The following is a 22,473-nucleotide window of genomic DNA, read 5'->3' as shown; positions in this document are numbered from 1 at the left end:
ACATTTCATGCATGTTGACTGTGATCGACCTCAATATGTGGATTTTGTGCGACAAAGCCCCTACACTACCCTTAACTCACTGCCAATGGGACCTAAAGGCGAAGCAAGCAAAACCCTGTAGAACACCAAGACTGAACGTTCACCATGGTTACCGATTATCCAGTCAATGTCTAAGATCGCAGACATATTTATTTAGTTCTGCCTGCCTGGTGGGAATGACTTTCCTAAAGTTGAAGGAGGCGGTTAGGGTTACTGATGTTAGAGTTAGATTGCTGAATTTATAACTGCACGTAGATGAGTGCTGTCGATTCACAAATCTCAAACATCAGTGGAATTTTACAAATGTCAACTGGCTATTTGTTGAAGAAAGGCGGTCGAACCTCTTTTCTCTCAAGTATTTTGACTTTTTAGAGGAATATCTATAGCCTTTGTTAATCAGTTAAAATAATTATTTGCTCTTCGGTCAGATGTATCTCGCAACCATTTTGTAACAAACCGTCACAAAATTTTTTTTATTTATCACTGTTATGTCTTACAATAATAAATGAGAAATTTTATCAGTTCTTGCGTAATATCTTCGTAGAAGTTTATAAAGGTCAATTTACTACTTTTTCGAATGTGAGATTGTTTCAAATTAAATTTACAAAAATTATGCGCAGTGAAAACGGATTCAAGTATTGGAAATATTAATATGAAGTCGTTTGTGATCGCCATCGTTTAAGGATGGGTTTTGGAGTCTGAAATTTACAGACTTCTTTTATATTGCCTACACCTACCAATATCTGAAAAAAAGCAAACCAGTCGGGTTGGTCTTTAACACTTTTGCAACGTGTTCAGTCCCACGTCTTAGTCCCCATTTCCAGCCTGGAGCCTGCGTGCTCCCCCGCATAGTCTGCAATCACACCATTCATTAATTCATCGTCTGTCACCAATCCAGCCTCAAACAAATTGAGAAGCTAAGGATTAAGGCTTAAAATAGCCTGTCCCGAAATATCGAAATATAATGACCATGTAGATGTAACCCCGGGCTGACATAAGAAGAAGTAGAGATAGCAACACAAGACTATATGTTACATGTAGAATGTATTACACTCCCGCTGTCACGTGAGTCACGGACCTACACACCCGTCCCTGAACGAATCTCGCTGTCTCTAATTAACTGGTAGCCCCACACACCTACACACACCGCTGACTAGAAATTCAGTGAAAGCCTCACAAAAATCTGGTCTGTGGCAGCTGCGTGGCGGCCTCATGGAGCCAACTGAAAACAAACAGCTTTCAGATGCAAGTGATGACAGGGTGTAGTCACTGGGGCAAACAAGCACCATGATTTACTAATAGCAAACTCAGTATACAAACAAGCTTGGTGGCCAACATTTAATATCAATGTAGTCCATTAAAACAGTGCTGTCCTACGCACTTTCAATTTGAAAATTTAAAACAAATGATTGAGTGCTGCAGCAGCTATGGGATGCGACACTACTAGTTGATGCTATGGACTAGGGTAGATATAGACCTGTATGTATGTGTGTGTGCGGTGAAAGCGAGGCTGACGGTGCAGTGTGAATGTAAGACGCTGACGGCGGGGGGAGGACATTCAACACGTAGCCGCGTCTGCCCAGTGGAGGATGCACAGCATGTCTGGATCATTTATGTCGTCTATGGTAACCACAAAGTAGGGCAATGACATTCGTCCCCGGGCTGGCCTGACAGAGTTTTACGCAGTTGCACAGCTTTTTCTTCTGTAAAGCGCGCCGCTCTCACCGATATACTGAGAATAATTATGTGCGTGTGTTGGTGACACAAAGACGAAATATGCACACAATCCAACATTCGCATGCATACGGAAGGAAGAAGAGAAAAAAGGTTTGGAAGGCTTGATGGGAAGAGAATCAGACCACTAGTTATGAGTGATGTTCACTCTAATGTTGCTGGTAATGACATCTGTCGCAGGGGAACATTGTAGCTAGAGCAAAGCCTCGTGCTTGGTGTTATTGTGGAGGACACCCCTTTGTTTACTGCTACCTTCAACGATGACCTCCATCTGAAACAAAGACCTCACCCTCACCATCACCCACCCCCGAATTTTCCTCCGGACTGACACGGTATTACTGCCTTCATCTTCCCCCGCTACTTTCTCCAAGCTAATTTTCCATCTTTGTCTCTTTCTTCAGGACATCGTAAATGACGAGCTTAATATAAATCGGTCACCATGGTGCACGAAAGTGGCATAATAAGGGAGCTAAATATGTTCCTGTCCTGACGACATCTTACAGCCCCCTCCCCATTGTAATCGCCCGAATACCGAGAGCATTATGGGGCCTCGTTTTTTTTTTTTCGTTTTTTTTTTTTTGCGGCTAGGCTCGGTTACATTTAAATATACACGAGAAGAGTTACAAAGCAGTAATATTAAACATGAGGCGCGTTTCAGTGTGGTTGCTGGTGAGTCCACAGTCCAAACGCAATGGTTTTTACCTTATATGGATGTAAAGATGTCTTCGAGTTTTTACAGTTTAAGCTTACTTCTGTGAAAGTTTTATGTTTTGAATGCAGGGTTAGAAGATATGTTAGTGGCACCACAGCCAGTACGGGTGTGTGTGTATATTTTTAAATACATTTCCAGCCTTGGTCCTCATTATAAATTAATTGTTGTTTTTTTTTTAATAAAACGACTCAGTACGCACGTGCACACAGAAACAAATACGAAAGAGCAGATGGAGGGCAGGGCAAAGGTGGTGTGAGAAGTCAGTCATGTAGTTTCCAATTCTAAGTTGGCAGCTGCCGGAAATAAAATTCGCAACATGTTTTAGGAAACCAGTATGGCCATTTTAAATATCATTTTTTTTTTATAAAAAAACGGACCATTTGTGCGGACACTTCGAAACGTAATGAAAAGGATAGACGAGGATTGCCAACGTACTTAAGAGACTTTTATCATGGAACAAGCACGTGCAAGCGGCCATCGTCCCGGAAAACGCGCTTGCCAGTCTCATCATTTCCTGCCAGTCCATGCGTCTTCAGTCGCCTTCCATTTTGTCTTCAGCTAATCTCTCACTTTCTCCCGTCCCGAGCTCATCGAAAGGTCTTCTCTCATGGGATTGACAGACGGGCTGCAACAACCTCGGCTCGCCTAAAGGATGACACGATACGCGGACTGCTGCTTTTTTTCCCCTCTCCCTCTCGTAAATTCATCGGGCGCTAACACAAGCCTGAGGGGGGTGAAAGTGCCCGAGGTGGCAAGGGTGCAACGGCAAGGAGGATGCGGTCGAGAAAATACTTCCCCTGTTGCCAGCCTGATGAGAAGGCCAGTGAAAATAAGAAGCTGTGATAGCACGACGAGGACCAGCGTGCCGATAGGCGATTACACAGGGTAACACCATCAGAGTACAGCGCCGAACGTAAGGAGGGGCGACTGAGGGTTGGTGACTGATAACCTAAGCCGTTCCTAATTGGACGATCCTTCCCGTGGCCGAACCTACTTTACGAGGATCGGCGATCACGATGGCTATCAACTTCCCCAGCCACACATCTACAACATGTTTGGCAGTGTGCGATGAACTTGGGGTGCGAGGCTTGCGGCAGGGTGTGTGTGTACCCGCGGCCTGTGACACCATAACATCAAACACGACAAACGTCGCTAACCCCATCTCCACAACAGGCAGGCACACAATAATTAATAACTGATTGCAAAAAATTAACACAGCATAATTCTGCGCTAATCAATCTGCCTGAATGAATTTTCCGGTCTGCCGCAGAAAACAGCGAAATTTAATAATAAAAGCGTTTTGTTCTGGCGCAGGCTTAATTACATCCCAATCACAACTGCACTACACTGCGCCCAGGCCATGCTGGCAATTAATCAGGCGTCCACAATACTGACACTAACGCGCCACCAGCCCCTCACTGACACTTCCCCCACGACAGGAGGAGGATCACAAGGCATTCATCAGCCCATGTTTCAAATGGAGGGCACAAATAAAAATCTCCCGTCGTCGCACACATCGTGTCCTCAGCCTCGTTTCCAGTCGCATGTCTTCTGTATTAGCAGGTGCAGATATGCAACTCTCCAGATCCCGGCTACGGTTACATGATGAGCATAACTCATCCAGCTGCTTTTGTTGTAGAGGACTACTATTATGTTCTAGGATTCTGCCGCTGAAAATCTGCTTTACATGAACCGTATTTGATAACAAAGTTACACTCCGTGTTAGTGTTAAAATGTCGACAACCTTCTTACACCAAGCTTTGCGAAGCGACTACATCCTAGTAAAGAATAAGATGGTTGCAAGAAGAGGTCGAAGTGACCCAGCCATCCTCCCGGCGCACTGGGCCGAAGTTAATAATGTGAAAATCTCTTGGGATGCAACATCACTTTGTTAAGTGAGTGCGCTCCCGAATGTAAGTTGCTTTGAATAGAGAATAATTCAAAACTAATAATACGATAGCCAAATACTGCACTATACTTTCATCTTAGCCAAAGTTCGAGAATGGATGACAAAGAACATGGAAAGTCAGCACAAAGAAATGACACAAACTTCAGACAAATCTGACAGCAGAACGAAAATAGCATACAAACTAATACAGACTGAGTTTCAAATAGAACTAGGAAGTTTTCGCACTTTAAGTGTTTGTAGTGCTAGTGGTGGTTGGGGGTGAATAAGGGCAATGGTCGCTGCACTCTTAGCAACAATGCGGCAATGTGGAAATAAAGCTTAAGTATGCTTAAGTATATTGTTCAGGTGCTGCCTTGCTGCTACAATTGGTGAAGAAAAATAATGAGGAAGGTATTGTGTGACCATTGGTACAAGGGTTTCTATATCTGCCTGTTAGGATACCCAGTTTTTCAACCCCGCTTTTATTTTTGATGATTCTGTTTTCGATTCAAAACATTATGATCTCGTGCCTATTTCCCACCTTCGTTTAGTACAGTCGAAGTTCCCAGACCGTTATTATCTTACTGATCTACTTAAATCTGAAAAACTCAATTTCCTTAGGAAAACGAAAAAGTGCGCCGGGAAGGAGGTCAAACGAAACAAAGGTGTCAACGAACTGGTTACAACGGCAGCAGGACTGAGATGTGTCATGTGAGATGACTGTGCACTTCGCCACGTAGGACTGTATGAGGCGAGCGTGTGGGGGGAGGGGCGACATAGGCACAAGAAAAATATCTTAAACACATCAGCCTGTTCAAGACTTCGAGAAATTCTACATATCTAGCTAGATATCTGCACTAAGCAGATTTCGAGGAGAATTGTATTAGAATAATACAGGATAGGAATGCAGCTAGGTTAGATGGAGTGACAGGAGAGATGACGAAACCAGCGCGTTTTGGGTTCTCATGGAAACCATTTAGGAACAAACCATCTAACAGCCCATAAGACAGAGGAAAGAGGAGATGCAGACATCTTTTCCAACATGTCTAAACAGAATAGTCCCGATGCAAAACTGTGATCCCAGCAAAACTCATTAGCCTGCTCAGCCTGGAAAAGTCATTAAAAGAAACACAGAAAGCACACCAATGAATAAACAGAAACATTTACGTGAATGAATCATTGAAGGATTGAAGGCAGGCTGTGTTTTAACACGCTGCTGGTTGCTAAGGCTGCAGCCAATAATGCGACATGATACTCTTATAACGGCGAGAAGGGGTAGGAGGCTGACAAGTCTATTCTGACACCTACAATTTATCATGGAGGCCCCACTGATAAGAAAGCTTCCTGATGAGCTGTTTTCTCTGGCCGTGGGACACGGTGGTTGATGAGTTCTGCTGTGAGGGATGTGCGTGGGGCAGCGAGCGAGGAGGGCACGCAGTCATGCTGTGTTTCAATACAACGACCTCGCCACAGGCATTCATAACTATGTATGGCTTTATACGCACAGACACAGACTTCACTTCTTCGTCTACATATGGAATGCATGGAATAGTTAAGTAGACATATGTCACTATCACGGTAACGGGAACAAGGAAAGTAAACTTTCAACCACCATTCTCTGATAACCCCCATGAGGCAAGCAAGATAAAGCAGGAATCGCACGTCACACCACTCGCACTGTTGCAGACACACAGCAAACGTACTGTGCACTACGTCACCGTGAGACTCACATCAGTTACAGCTTCAGGGTACAACCGTCTAATAAATCTTTCGCTACATGGGGGGCACAATAACTCATATGCTACATGGAGCGCAGGGGTTCTGGGTCTGAGGCATGGGATGTTTGAGGTTTTTACTTGTGTACCAGCTGCACATCAAATATACATAAAGTGAATGTCATCCTTTTCTGGCAAAGCCCATCAAGCTACAACATTCAAAAGAAAAAATTAACTTAAGAGTGACACAAAATGGTACCCTCCACAAAAATCTACTGATAAAACAGTATTGCTTTCGGGGATGAATTGCTTCAGAAATAACTAGTAATTAGAATGTCAAAGCCAGGAGACAAGCAGGTCTTGAAAGCCCTGGGAAATAGCAGCGAATAAGATTCAGATCCCAGATGCCACACGTTGCGCATGTATGCATTGCTGAGGGAAAGATAACACTAAAATCGACCCCTTACTGGCACACCCTAACATGCTCACAGGGTCACCAGATTAGCAAGGACGGTTGCCTGTGGAAGACATGTACGGAAGACAGCTAAGGGAGCCAACACTTTTTTGTAGCCTGGACTTAAAAAAAAAAGAGTGTAGTCTCCCTTCCATGATTAAGAAGGTTCACCTTGTTGCATCCCTCCCTCCCCCTCTGTGGGTGTGAGAAAAAGAGAGATTTTTTTCCAAGTATTCTAATGTCCAATAAGCACAAATAAAGCAAAAGCAGGGATGTGAATATGAATAGATACAAACAAATCATAAATAAAATGTTGGGATTGTATTTACTATGTTATGCTCCATCACAATTAAGTATAAACATTATAAAACTTATTGCTTATACTAAATTGATTATGAATCAACTCAGTTTCTGTTGAAGCAGCTGCCATTTTCAGTATGAAGGGAAAAAACAGGTTTCTGTGGAAGCCATCTTAAAATAGGAGTATTTTCCAGTTCTTTATTTTTATTTTGAATTGCAATTGTGATATAACTTTGATTTAGAAATGTACCAATGTGTGAATCAGCAACATTCCCATATTTAATCAGTGATAAAATAATTGGTTCTTTACCTGCATCATGAGAGAAGCAAGCTCCAGAGCCAGATCTCGGTTGAGTGGAAATCGACCATGTACAATTTCATCATTGACTTGGTAAGCCAGTAACAGCTTTTCCTTTTCAGTTTCCTGTCGACTGCTCCTCTTGAAGTATAACCTGACAGCCACAGTAATCACTTCACCATTAAAGAACACTCCACAGTGAAGTATATTAGTATCATAATGGATGAGACAATACAGTATACTTGATAAAATTTCTTTTCTAAAGACAGGCAAGTATTTGCTGTCAGTACTAATTCTAATAGTACTAAACTAATAAAACCGTGTGTCACTTAAGATGGAGTGTGAAGATCACAACCTGTACTTAAACATGTTTATAATTAAGCATAATGTATGATACATTATTTATCTGCTATACTTTTATACAGTCAGGATTGTCTACACCATCACCACCATAATCATATTTTTATGCAGTACATGAATATATTAGTCATCTATCAAGTAAAAAAAAAAGAAACAGTTCTTGAAAATTTAATTTCATCATATTCTTTTCTAAGATGCTAACCTGTTTTTATATAGAAGGCGGATTGTTCGGCTTTTGTCATTAATGAAAGCTGACACATTTGCACAATAAATCTGTTCCCATTTTGAAATGATGTCACAAACCTGAAAAAGTAATTAACAGTAAAAGGAAACTTGGACAGAAAAATTTATGCAAATATATTTTATAAAAGACACGAAGAAAATTCTTTCAAAACCTTTAAGTCCTGGAACAAAGTTGCTTAACAAATGTAGAAATATTACATGGCTGTAACCTCAACAGAATGAAAAGAAAATGAAAAGATCTCTCCAATCTGGCAAACATAAAAAGTACTTATGCTCACCTTCAGTTGTGGCTCTAAACAATGTTCCAGCTCCTCACTGGCAGGATGATCAGCAAACAAAGCGAATCCAGACTGTCCCATATCTCTCACACCAATACTTTTGTTTAAGGATTGCACAAACTCTTGAACAGTCATGGAGCCATCAAAGCTCACAACCTGTGAATCACAATTCTTTAGTTTGTAAGAATATCACATTTAATCTGTTCCCTACTATGAGTTTTGCACTAGTTCTACACAAAGCAAGCTTCATGTTCTTTTAAAATAAAGACAGTCAAAACAAACAGTTTTATAATAAAATAAAGTTAAGATAAAGAAAAAGTAGTGGGTACCTGATAGGTGTCATTTAAAAAATGAACTGGTATGGAGATGGGCAAGGAGTGATGATAGGGATTGCGCAGGAGCATTGACATCACCTCCATGCGTGATGGTCCTACTTCACGAGGTCCTTTCAGTGAAGTTCGTTCCAAAGCCCGCTGACAGTATATAGCATACTTCCCAATTTCTGACCTGTTGAGGGATGATAAAGAGGTTTATTTGCAGACACAATAACAAAACTTAAAAACAAAGATATGCAAACAATTTTATCAATCTCAAAGAAGACAAAATACTTCCAAAAAACAATTGCCTGCTAGCTAACAAACCAGGACTCGCCTGCTTAGTTAGGTTGAAAAAGCAACTGGTAGATTGTCTTGCCTTGGGTCAGAATGGCGATGCAAGTGCACCTTCAATAACCAGGTAATGGTCTGCTTGGGCATAAAGTGGGAGACTGCCAGTGACATGAGTTGCCAGCCCTGAGTCAAGACATGTGGTAATGGGTTTAGCTTGCTGTCAGTCAAATCCACCACTGATGAGGTTGGGGATGTAGGTGATCCATCACACAAGAACCAGGAATGTTTGCCACACAGTAGTAGACTCTGAAGACAACAAGCACGAGAATAATGTTTCTGGTTTCTGATGGTAGAAAATAACATTAATGAAATTATCTGTATTCAAAAAAAAAATTAAAGCAGAAAAAAACATTTACACTAGAGACAGGAAGAAAGAAAAAAAAGAAAATATAAATAACAAAACTGCATTAAATACCTAGCTGATGGCGAGATCCCACAGCTAAAGATTTCACCCACCTGAACAGCTGTTTTAGGCTGGGCAGGATGACGTGAGGTTTGTTTGATGAGTTGGCAATACAGCTCATTCTGAAGTTCTGTGTGCTCCAAGCATAAACCCAGCATACTTTGGGCCAGATGAACATGAAACTCTAAAGACTGGGACTCAATGGCGACCATCATAAACTGGTGCACAGACTGAAAACAGCAGAGGGTATCCTTTTACATATGCAGCTTCCTGCACAACAAAACTTCTGCACTTAAGAATAAATCCCTGAGTATTTGATAGAATAAACTTTATCTAAAGTAATGAAGCTGTTCCAACTTCATGCTTTACAAGTTCTGCATGATGAAGATACTCACTTTAAAAAGTTCTACAGCTTTCGACTGGAGCTCTTCAGAAGGCAAGGTTGTCAAAGGTTCACGAATGGCATCCTTAGTGTATAACATCAAAGGAAGTTTCCATAAACTTGAATCTGGCAGAAAATGCAAACAAGACTTCAGGATAAGTCAGTTTTCAAAAACATTACTGCAGCCAGGCATTCCACAAAAGATAATAAACCACGGCACCATGATGCCCCTAGCACTGGACAGTTGAACCCAGTCATACATTAAAACACTGCACCGTACTGCATGTTTTAGCATTCAAGTCCTTGTTACAGTCTGGTGATGTTACTGCTTTTGCCTATTGCTCTCTACATAGGGAAGACTATAGATTTCCATTATGAATGTAGACATATTTGAGTACTCACTTGGATCAGCATTAACATGCATAAGCTTAGCAATAAATTGTTCATAGTCTGTGCCCACAGCTCCTGTGCCCCCACCTGCTGCCACAGTCAAGTGATAAAGCCAAGAGTCCTTCAAGAAAGGCAAACAGATGTGAACTTTTTCAGTTTCTTGCATGGATCAATCAAGTATCAAAGGCTTTCTAAACTGTTTCTCACAATGAGGGCAGGCCACCGAAGCATGGCATCTACCTTTCAACACATAAGTATACACTGCATATATTGCATGCTACTTCAAACAGGCAGCACTACTGAAACTGTCACTGACTGGTGATTCATTTATCTATATTCTCAAAAAAACATGGAGTTTAAGAAAATGAGATGGTGCACATGAAATAATAAAAAATGGAGCATGAGGAGGAGGATTATGTTGTACTGCTGATACAATGGACCACTATGATCTTATTGAAGTAAGTTATAGTTCCTCTCCCTTACACCATATCTCGGCAGATTTAAAAAAAAACTCCATCAGTATCACAATGATCCAACTGTTGCAGACTGAATCACTAACTCTGTTTTATATCCCAAGGATGATTTTAGTTCCCGAATCTCAGTCCCTTAAATACTGTTTAGCTATAAGCATTGGAGGGCATGCATGAAATCTTTCTCTCACACACACACAAAGGTATGCATGCACAATGCACATACAAGTGCACACACACGAAGACACATGCATGCACACGCACACATACACCATAGCTTACCTTTTCTTGGCGAGTAGGTATGACCAGATAGGTAGGTGCTTGACACGGTGGCCATATGGCAAAGACATGTATGGGTGGAACAGAAACATCAGACTCATCATCTGAATCACAAGCACCCTCTATCTCCTCCAACTTGGCATCTTGAAGATTCAGCTGGCCTATTGGAGTCTATCACAAATAATACTAAGTTTTCTACCGGCTCAACCACTCACAGCTTAAAAAGACTACATCAGTTCTGATCAATTTTTAAATAAATTCCTTATACCTACCATCTGTGTCATTTGTCATTAGATATAATTCAAAAAAACATTTTTTTACATACATGATAACATTTCATTTAAAAAATCAGTTTCACGTCAGCATGATATTTTTCCTTTATAATTGACAGATGACAAAATGCAATCCTCCAAGTCTCAAACTGAATGTAAAAGTTCAACAATTTATCAGTACAGAATATCAAAATTATTAGGGTGATGTATGATCACCATAACACTCACAGAGCGCTCAGGAATATCTAATACTTTTTGAGGAACTATTCAGGTGCTGAACACTCAATATCATTCTGCCAGTGACAGTGATAAACAAATGACATTTAAAAAATATAGCAAATGTGACAAAAACTGCATCATCTACCCACCTTGTCCCCAGGCGACTTGTAATATAGAAAATGTCGACCAAGCAGTACACACCAACAACGCCTGGTGACTCCATTTTTCACCTAGCAAATAAAACAACATATTTTCATGCCATGTATTTGCTGAAAATTCCATCAAGAAAATGTGTTCTGATAAAACAATGTACAGATTGGCATGACAGTATTTATCACTCTTGTTTCACTTACCTTTGTGATCCAACCCTTGACAACAGCTTTGGAATCAACGCTGTCAAGAAGATTTCCGGTTGCCTGTCTCCTCAGCACTCTCTGTAAAACTTTCAAAAAAATACACCTCAACCCCACAAAAACATCTAACGTGACATCTTTTATTTATTAAACCCATGAGTGATTGTCACTTTATTATGTATTTTATAAATCTCAGTTCAACAGTTCAGAGCTTCAGCAGATCCAAAATAACAAAGACATGCTAATACAACAAAGAAACAGTAGTAATCAGGGATGTCATAACTATAGGAAATATATGTATTTTACCAATAAAATCAAAATGAGGAAATTGTATAAGGATTGTCTGCAAATTGTCCCATGGAAGTGTAATCTAATGCATACCTCTGATCCATCTTTCTAATTCTGCAGGAGAGTCAGCCGTAAGATAATAGGTCTTCTTGCAGTTTGTGATCTGAAAAATGACCGCAACATGTGAACAAACTATGTTCATTTTATCTTGTAGTAAGGCATTGTATGACAAGCATTGCTATTTATATATTAAGTTGGAAGAAAAGAATTCCTTTGCATGTTACAATTTGAAAAAGAAACAAACAATATCTATTAATGTGCTATGATGGCCAGCTTGTTGTTTTTCTGATATAATAAACTTCTACCTATTCAATATGTGGTGAACTTTAAAATGACGTACCGAAAAGATATAAGCTTTCAGCAATAAAATTGCTTGAAAGTAAGACAAATTTAATTCTAGACCAGCTACCATGTCCACAAATGACGATCACAGATTATTACTAGCTTAACCATCTTTATCTTGCAATAGTTAAAGTTGGAAATTGATTTCAGAGAGAGGACATATCTGTAGTTACATTAACTACAGTGGAAAGATAAAAATCAAAGCCTGAAAAGTGAAATATGATTCAATATCTCTGACTGAAAAACTTTTAATGACTATTTTGCCAAAGGTAATATTAATGCAAGTAATAAAAAGGCATGAGATGGACTAAATCAGACCAGCATATCTATGCTCACCTCAAATGAAAGTTCAGTGGCTGATTTGATAATCTTGGTCTGGCCATCCAATACAATCGAACCCTGTGGCTTCTTAAAAACATCATGCTGTAAAAGTATACAATAATAATGGTGAAAGATAAATACCTTAAAATTGAATAATGCTTATTTATAAACAGTGGATAAAATGGATAAAATAAAGAGACACCGAATTAAACTAGAGAATGAGATATCCCTGGCACTCGCATATTTAAGACAAAAGGAAAACACTCAAAAAAGATTTCATGAATAGCCCATTAATCTTATACTTTAGAGCAGTGATGCCCAACCTTTTTCGGCCTGCGGGCCATATCCATTTCGGACAGCCGTGTCGCGGGCCACTTCACCGCAAAAATACAAAAAAGAAAAAAAAAATAGAGCAGGTACCATTTTTTATTAGAAACAAGTTGTACTTACCATTAATTATGTACTAATTAGTGGGATATTTGAAGTTGTTTTCCCGAAACCAACTTCTGAATGTCCGGGTCCGGCTGCATCGTAGAGACACCAAGTCGGAGCACTGAATCGAAATGTTCGTCGATCGAAAAAAAGATTGAGAGATGCCCCTACGTGGAGATAAATACTTCTTCTTCCCTTTTTTCGTTTTTTTTTCGAATTTTTTATATAACTATGCGATTTCCTGCACTGTGGGCAGAAGTTTCGCGGGCCGGATGGCCCGCATTCTAGGTTGGGCATCCTTGCTTTAGAGGGTTATAACTGTTCTTAGGAAACTAGACAAGCTTCCAAACTCAAAGCAAGAAAGCTTTTTAATTAACTGTAAAACTTTGAGTAATTTAAAAGTTAATTTCAACATCTGATACAACTGACCTGTGATTTGTAGATAAACAGCTCACCATTTCGAAGTACAAAAAATCTGCGTCGCCATGTCTTCACTTTTCCACTAAGCTTAGACAGGTAGCCACATTTTTCTAAAGTGTCCTACAAGTATAAAACACCATATTTGTAGCACTAATTTTGACACAGACACAACATTTGAAAGTTATCATACATTTCTCTTAAAGATATTCTGCAAATAATTTTACAAGGCAATAACTTAGGAACTGTTTTGCAAGCTAAAGCTATTCCAATAGCCTATTACATGTTTTTGGCTGTCTGCTGCAAATTTTAATAACTTCTGCTCAGGTTCTGAAGTGTCTGAATCACTCTTGCTTGAAACATCCTCTGGAGGCAAGGCATAGTCACAAGAGCCATTTGATGCTGAAACGACAGAAAACGAAATAACTTACCACTAACTTACTCTTTCAACAGACATTGCTTACATTTATTTTCAACCAGCACGGTGTCCAAATACATAGCTACATGAAATCGTACATGCTAGTGATACCTATTATAACTAAACACAGAGCAAACACATTTTTCTAAACAATAGTATAGAACTATGTAGTTAGCAATAACCAACTACATTGCTGATCTAAACATGTTATAGTACAGTACTGGTAAGCATGGAAGAAATAATAAGACATTATGTACAAAAACTTGCTTTATCTTTCTGGAATTTCTTCTATAATTTTTGTATTAAAATGCAGTAAATAGATTAATTTAACTTTCATGGACATACAAAATGAATGTGCATTTAAGTGCTCATACATTCTCACCTGCCGACACACTATTCAAGCATGTTCTTGTGTTCACACACGCACACAGACTACTCTAAAGGAAAGGTCATGTCTCTTACATCAACTGTTTACAAAAGCTACAGATGTTAAGATCTTTAATGAGTGGTAATACCTGGCCTATCCGATGCAGTCTTATTATCCACAGCAGTCAGTGTATCTGTGATAACAATCAGCTCATCATCATCATCTGAGGAGTCCGATGAGCTTTCCTCCATGAAAGGGGTGTTACGTATCTGAGCAGCTTTCTGGTGTTTTTTAAAACAAAAATTGAATTATTATTAATTTCTTTAACAGCTTGATTTAACATAAACTGAATGCCTGTACTTGTTAAAAATCGCTACTGACTGTTTACAATAGTATAAAGACAGGTTATAATAAAACTACAATGAACTGATGATACCATGAAATTTAACATGCATTTAAGATGCCGTTAACTATAAAATATATATTACTATTTGCACATAAATAAAGATAAAGTAGATGTTAAGGACTGTATTTTACTTATTTAGAAGAAAGACTGATTTCAAGTGGGTTCCATCATTTTTAGAATGATATCTTTTCTCTTTCTGTTTTTATATATATATTATATGCCTGAGAAATGTAAATAATTTTACAACATAAAAGAAGAAAATCTTTACTTACCCCTTTAAGTGTTGCATAGACTGGAGCATTGACTTCTTGGAACAGATGTCCGATACTGGGCTGGAGTTGAGAACTAGATCCTGTGGGAGTAGACTGGTGGTCTCCTATAAAAAGGGCCAAAATAACTGATTTCAAGCCATAGGTGAGAAAAACAATTTATGTTCCAGTGAAAATTGTCTTTTGCAGTTCCATAATTTCTTGATAAATCAGGTATCTATCTGCTGGTAGGTAGACAGAGTAGAGACAGGAGATGAGTTTTCTTGTCCATGGGTCAAGTAAGCATGAAATTCCAAATCCTTTTTCAGAAGATGAGCACACTAACCCCCCCTTCTAATTATGGCTGCATTTAATTAGCACAGGCAATGTAACACTATAGCTATCACAATCTATAACAATGTTGTCAATGCTAGTCAATAATTGCCTGACATTTTATTTCCAATCCTCTAAAAGTTAGGAGCTCTTAAAATAACTTCATTTTACTGAAAAATGAGCTAAAGTATTGCAAGATAATAGGGGATATACACGTGAATTACTCACAGACCTTTTGCCTTCTTCCATCCTTTGGAACGTTTGTGGGCCACAGCATATGCCCTTTTTTCCTGAAGAATATATGCTTAGGAATTAGTCCCAACTCAATGTTATGGCATACTGTCCTTAAAAAATAGCACATTTTATTACTTCAAAAAAGTTAAAAAATAACTGTAAGACAAAATGCATCCCTACATTCTTATATCTGCAAAGATTAGCTTTCTTTCATTTGGTTTATTTTTCATTCTATCCAATGAAAACAAATGTTGTGACACAGTCAATAAGAAAATATCCAAAATAAATTACACTTTTAATTTCAATGAATAATTCTTGGTTAATATCTCACCATGACTAAGTTTTAGAAATATGTGTAAACAGTGGTTATTGCCCCTTCCTCCCCTTTTTTCCTTTTGAAAGGAAGTAGATTAAATAAGACATTACTGGAGTGTATTACATATGTAGAAATGAAAAAAATACATAAATATTTAGACAGTAGACAAGGAAAACACCGGAATGCAGCCAACAAAAGCAGAGTAGACAAACAGCTACGAGGAGGCAGACACAACACTTACTGATGCTGGAGACTTTATGATGCTGCTGCCTATCACTGGCTCATCCTTACCCTCCACCCCTTTTATACTGCATTGCCCACCTGGATCACTACCTGTGGGTAATGTCCGTTCTTCTGATGAGAATCTAACCCCTATTTTGATTCCGCTAAAGGAGGAAGATGTGGTCCCTACTTCCCGTGGTTCTGAAGAAAAGTGATGCACCTGGTACAAAGACAAAATGAAAAACTTAAAAGCAAAATTATCTCTTAAAATACTGCCTGAAGCTGAGATTGCTAGGATAAGTTTGTTTTCTAAACCCCAGCACATTCTGACCATACTCATTAATTTTCCAGAATCATACCAGGCAGCATTAACAATCCTGTAGAAATAACAAATAGTCATAAGGAAAGATTTAAGTTCATAAACATATTTCATATTTTCTCTGTTGCTGCATCAAGGCTTTTATACAATTTTCCAGTGATTATTGTGACCAGGTTTATCCTAAGCTGTTATTGTTACAAATGTTCAACTTTATTTTTAGTATGAGATTTTCATATTAAAACCTGCCGTGCATTTTATGCACAGCCAACACAAAATAATTAGTCTGCTGAAAACTTATAATGTGGTTAGCTGTCTTAGACTCAGGGTCAGCCTATTGCTTTCAGCAGAGGCGGCCTTTGGGGGTGGCGACTAGGGCAACCATCCCAGGCTTTGAGTCTGAGGGCGGCCCTGTGATGTAGTACGGTATACAACCTACACTTTCGGCTCTCGGCCACGCACATAACACTCGCCCAGGGCTCTGCCAACTGCAAAGGCCACCTCTGCTATCAGTAAAATTGACAGATAAAACAGTCAAGAAACAAAATTTACCTGAATTTCACCAGACAGCAGCTGCCTTCTTGATAACAAAGAAGTTTCAACATTGTCTGATTTGACTAGCTTAAGAGGTGATGGTTTTCCTCTGTCCTTGACCCGTGGAAGAGTAGCAGGTGAAGTGACACTCTTGGCATCAAAATTCATATTGATGACATTTGTTGGTGTACTAGGAGGTGCATTTGGCTGGAAGGAAAAAGTTGTGCCCACTGACCTTGGTGTCAGGTTGATAGGAGTGATGTCTTCGGCAATTATCAGATCACCATCACAACAGCTGTCCAACCGTTCATTCTCCTGCATGCGAGGCCAAGAAAGACGTGCTCGGTCAATCATCTCTTCACTACCATTACTAGAGCTGATCAAAGAATCAAGCAGCCTCCCGTTGAAAAGTTTTCGCTCAATGCGAATCTGGGGAGGACCTAAAGGCTTGAGTTCATAGATGCTCTCATGGTTAGCATCAATCTCCTGATACAGTTCATGATTCATTTCCCCAATACTTTCTTCACTCTCAATGTCTGAGATAGTATCAATCTGGTTATCAGTGTTATCTGGGCTACTTTCTTTTTGCTCACCACTGTTGTCTTCATGAACTGACTCCATCATAGAATCTCTGATATCAGGAGGGTCTGATGACTGGGACAAAGGTCTTGATTTAATACCCTCCTAAAATAGTCAGTTTTGAACATGTTATGTTGGTAATGATCAAAGTTATTAGTATACATACACTGATTGTTGAAGACAGATTGTTAATAGTAACTACCTACTTCAAAAGGAAGCAAAACTTCAATAACTGCCTAATAAACATAATTTGGCAGTCAAATATGAAATATTACCAGTTTTTGTCTATAGCACATATGTCTCAGCATTGTTCCTACTGACATAATTTATCTCACAGATTGACATTAAATATTGCACATAAAATATGCCGACTGTCATAGAAACAAAGTTACTGTTAAGGACATGGTCATTTCTGGTTGACAATAAGCAAAATGTGAGACAAAACAATACCTGAAGGGAAAGACGATAAATTTCCTTTGCAGCATTTGCAGGCAAAGAAAGCAGCCGCTGGCGAAGAGTTAGAACTTGGTCCTGCAGTTCTCCATTCTCCCGCACCAAGAGGCTATTCTGGCTTTCCAGCTGTTCCATAAAGACATATTTTTTCACAGATGGAAAGTGGCTAATGCCTCAGTACCAGAGGATTCAAAATGATAAAAAATTATGCTGACACTAACAAAATTATTAAAATGTTGGCAATAACAGTAAATAATCTATTCCAACTAAAGGATTAAGTTTTTTTGAGTATTATGCAGCTTTTTGTTAAGATAATTGCAGTGTGAACAAGACATATACTATGTAAAGGTGCCTTTCGTGAAACTTTCTTTTGCTTTTGAATTCTGATGCATGGGTACTTTAATCTTATTTCCCATTAGTTTCTAAGACACTCACCTCTTGCAGTTTGCAGGTAACCCAATCTTTGATGCGCTGTGCCTTTTCTTCTACTTGTCTGGCATCATGCAGCCGTTGCATTTTCTACAACAATGGCATGCAATTACCAGTTTTATCAGCAATGCTTCTTTTGAAATGTGGTCATGATCCTCACACTATCAGATTTTTTTTTGGTGTTCTCTATTTTTATATCAGATAATGGACAATTTTTACTATTCTTTCTAGCTTACATCTCTGGATATAAAGATATTCAGTTTCCAAGAATGATCAATAGTTGAGAGAGCCAAGAAGAAAACTGTAACAGCACCAAGAGATGCAGAAAATTTGATACAAATTGTGCCACACCACATGATGATGAAGAGCCACAATGTGGAGTAATCTCTGAGAGAACAAAGCCCATATTCTTTAAGCAAAAAATTTCATGTGCTTTGCTGGCTAAATGCACATTGCCATATTATTGCCATGATGCATCATGCCTATTTCTGCTCTTCCCTAAAGACAGAACATGGGCAGCACTGATGTGTAAATGATAACTATATATTCAAATCAAGATTTATATGATTTCTATGGTGTTTGATGAAATGCCTTCATGTGTACATAAGTGGTTAGCTGAATGTGAAATTGGAAAATAATGTCAATTAATGTTCCCATAGGAATTCAAGTAGATGACATTAATAGAAATGGAAAGAACCATGTTAAAAACTCTGCTTCAAAAGACAAGTGAGTGGAGAAAGAGAGACAAAACCAAGAGCTGGAAAGAACAGATCTTGAGGGATTTATTTATTTTTTTTTTTAAATGCAATTCACATATGCAGAAATGATGGCAGAATTCACAGCAAACAAAATCCATAGCTTAACAGCTTTTCATTCATGCTGACCGGAAACTAAAAAACGAATGAAAGAAAGACCTGGATCAATGATGAAAATGCCAGACACTCTGATATTCCTAAAGGAAAATGTAAAAATAAGAAAACATCAAATAGGCTGGGTGCATATTTGTTGCCCCCCCCTCCTACCTCAGATCACTGTGTTGCTCTTAGCCTACAAAATCTGGGCTTGGGACAGCAATAGTCTTGTTAACAGTTGTGATGGTAAGCAACTGTCAATTCTTGTTTGACAGGACCCAGCAACATTAACAGCTATGAGAGTGGGCTGCCGCAGCTTCACTTACTGATTCAGCTCTTAGTGAGGTATGCAGTGACATGCATTGATGCACTGGTGCAGTGGTTACCAGAAAAACTTTACTATCAAAAATTACTCTCAAATAACAATATACTAAAAAAGTAAAAAAAAAAACAATCAAGAGAATTGTGCTATTTAAGCAGTTGATTTCCTCCTTTATCCTTTTCAAACCAGACCTTTCCATGCACTCAGTGTCCAAAAAAAAAACAACCCTTCTGCAAGAAATTCTAGCAGTTATTGTTACTAATGTTTATTGGTGTATCAATATTACAGAATGGTAAAGCAATCAGTTAAAAAGGGATACAACCAAAGTTGTGCTGTACCCTTTCTGCCTGGCATTACCATGAGTGTAATCTGCCCCCCAAACCCCTTTGCTGCCTGCCACAGCACCTGCGCCCATTGTTTGCAGCATGCCAAACACATTCATCCAACTATCATCTCAAGGTGTAGAAAAAGCGTCACTAGATGGCAAATGAAAAGGTCTCAAAATGACTCCACAGTGTCCGTAACATACTGATATTTTCCGAGTATTTTTATGAGACATGTAGACACTGTCATGGTAAAAATCCTCTTTCAGCCAGCTTAGTCACTTGCTAGTACTTGTACATTTGTCAGCTCTTGCCTGTCTCTGTGTGTGTCGTGTGATTACATGTCAGTGCGGCTGCTTGCACCAAATATTTTTATAAACCTTGGACAAAAATGTCATAAAAGGATAAATTGAATTTTGGATACTATATTGGATTTTTCCATAACACACACATACCAGAAAAAAAGACAATAAGGCAGGCTTTTTTTGTGTGGGGGTGAGGGGAGCAAGGCCTGACACAATCTATGATAGGCAGAGATTGTGTTCTGTATTGAAGAATATAGCAGAAATGAGTCAGCCTTGCCAGGGTCTCAAATGAAAGGTCTGTAACATCATACCGGTACCACCACTCTTAGTGTAGCGTCTGCCGCCAGACATGCTCCTGCATCTGGAAAATCGCTGGCAACTACATATGATATGCCATTATTTCCTCCCCCCTTCCATGCTGGAATAAACTGGGCAATCATTTTAAGTGGCATCAAAATTCCCAAGAAAAGCTTACGCAAAAAAATAATCTATCGATCACTCAAGAAAAGAAGAAATGGTAGCAAAAAAAAATCGCATGTGGTAAACAAGTAAATACCAAAGGTTAAAACATTGTTTCGTCCTCTTTTTGGTATCAGGTAAAAGAAGTAAACCAGAAGTTCACCTTTACTTATTCCTTGTGCATGTTTAAAGTTATAAAGGTGAGTTGATATTGATATCTTGTAGACCGAGAAAACAAAGACGGTGACATCAAAGGAGGATGGCTCGCGTTCCGCATTATCTGCAATCCCACACTAGCAAAAAATGCTCATGCGTGCCGGTCTAGGGAGATGAATCATTTGATGTTTTCCTGCTTATCTTTAGACGTGACCTGTGACCTTACAACTCAATTGTGCCTCCTTGCACGTGTATCTGTGGGTGGCTAATTGTTTCTAGAAATGCTGCTGCCACCTGCGTTTTGCTGTGCGGGACTGAACATCCTAGAGTACAAAGCTATAAAGTTATTGCTGCTGTCGGCACCCATGCTGGCGGAGATTCAAAACCATGTCAAGTTCCATGATAATGAAGGATCATTGACGCTAGCTCTGAACAAAGGAACAGAAAAAATCCATCAAGATGATGTGCAGGCCCTTCCACTTAGAAGGTAGACCATCAGCGGGAACTAAGCAGTGGCCTCGTTATGTCCCGTGCAGAGCTTCATCTGGTAAACTGGCACAAGAAAATCTCTCATAGTGCGTGTGTAATGATGGCTCCCGAGCTTTAGTACAGCACTTAGTACTTAAGTAGACTATTTTTTTTTAAAAAAAGACGACGCACTTGCACTTTGTCAACGGAATGCAATTCTTCTACTCTTAAATCCGTTCCTCCCTCTCCACGGGTGGTGGGCAAGCTATTGGCAGTGGATGAAAGAAATGGAGAAACTGTACAGGAAACGAGAGAAATAAACTTTGACTGTTTCTTCATTCTTTGTGGTCGTTTATTTTCCAACTCCCTGTATCTTTACACTCTGTAACTTAAGCATGCAAGAGCTGCACAATATGTGCAAAAACTTTTTAATCAAAAGCATAAAACGATCTTCCCCCTGTCATTAACTCTGACAAGCACACAAACGCGCGCACACACATATATACACCACATCTGCATAGTTAAAAATTGGTTGTCTGTCTGCTTAAGGTTGTTGTGGTTAAGCCAAACTAAGAACGCTCTTAAAACCTGAATGGTTCGCGTTTTTGCAGATATCAGTAGATACAGGCGATGTAAACCTAACCTGTAAATTTCAGCTTCCCAAAACCATCCGTTAATTAATTATCCGCTACCAAAGTAAGCGGTTCGCACGTGCTATCAACGAAAGACTCGGTGGGGAACGTTTTCAACGTGAATCTCTGCATTTATTTTAAAATGTGATTTCAGTTTGATTTCAAAATTGCATAATGTGTAGATAGTGCTTTGAAGAAGATCTTGGCACTTATAAATGAAATGCGAGTAAAAGTCCCCCGACACAAGAAATGAATCAGCTCGTCCTCAGGCGCACTTTCTGTCCACAAAAGGCTCGGAGGAGGTTGTGCGATTGTATCTAGGACTAAGTGTAATCCCTCGACACCGGCGCGTGCCGCTGGCACTGAACTGTTTGCTCTCCTACTTCAGCTTCGAGCTACATAGAAACTACTCTCAGCTCTTCTACCCAATGACTGAGCCACAACCACATCTTCACTCTACTGATTTAGTGATTTCTTTGTCCCTTTTGCCCTTTAATACTCCCCATTGTCAAATAAATCATACATGCACAGATTGTAATATAAAATCACTGTTTTTTCTGTTCATATCTCTATTTCGTTCACACTTCAACAATTTAAATGATGGCACTTTGTATTTTTCAGTTCAACACAACTACAGCCATTTAAAGCCACATGACTTACTCGTCTAGTCTAGCAGCAGCACTAGAATGATGTAAATAGTTATAAAACATCTATAAATATTTGCAGCCCAGGTGATCAGGAGTTTCTCGTTCTATCTCCAAACAATATTAACATCATGGCGATAT

The 22,473-nt window shown here is 39.2% G+C and overlaps 1 protein-coding gene across 1 annotated transcript in view; it reads right to left on the bottom strand.

Moving 5' to 3' along the window:
* The window catches only part of LOC112570576 (uncharacterized protein CG43867-like), a 66,842-nt gene that overhangs the window by 21,344 nt on the left and 23,025 nt on the right, over window positions 1–22,473 (bottom strand). The window contains 22 exon segments of the mRNA XM_025249088.1: window positions 7,153–7,294; window positions 7,703–7,803; window positions 8,022–8,177; window positions 8,351–8,528; window positions 8,715–8,935; window positions 9,146–9,322; window positions 9,488–9,600; window positions 9,877–9,985; window positions 10,617–10,784; window positions 11,254–11,334; window positions 11,458–11,546; window positions 11,839–11,908; window positions 12,484–12,570; window positions 13,330–13,440; window positions 13,601–13,719; window positions 14,251–14,383; window positions 14,781–14,884; window positions 15,322–15,379; window positions 15,881–16,081; window positions 16,730–17,395; window positions 17,741–17,869; window positions 18,179–18,262. Coding sequence (XP_025104873.1) covers window positions 7,153–7,294; window positions 7,703–7,803; window positions 8,022–8,177; window positions 8,351–8,528; window positions 8,715–8,935; window positions 9,146–9,322; window positions 9,488–9,600; window positions 9,877–9,985; window positions 10,617–10,784; window positions 11,254–11,334; window positions 11,458–11,546; window positions 11,839–11,908; window positions 12,484–12,570; window positions 13,330–13,440; window positions 13,601–13,719; window positions 14,251–14,383; window positions 14,781–14,884; window positions 15,322–15,379; window positions 15,881–16,081; window positions 16,730–17,395; window positions 17,741–17,869; window positions 18,179–18,262 — 3,297 coding nt within the window.

Source organism: Pomacea canaliculata, linkage group LG8 (assembly GCF_003073045.1).
Source record: "Pomacea canaliculata isolate SZHN2017 linkage group LG8, ASM307304v1, whole genome shotgun sequence".
Lineage (NCBI taxonomy): Eukaryota > Metazoa > Mollusca > Gastropoda > Architaenioglossa > Ampullariidae > Pomacea > Pomacea canaliculata.
Note: the sequence above shows the minus strand (reverse complement) of the source record. Positions and strands in the feature narration are given on the sequence as shown.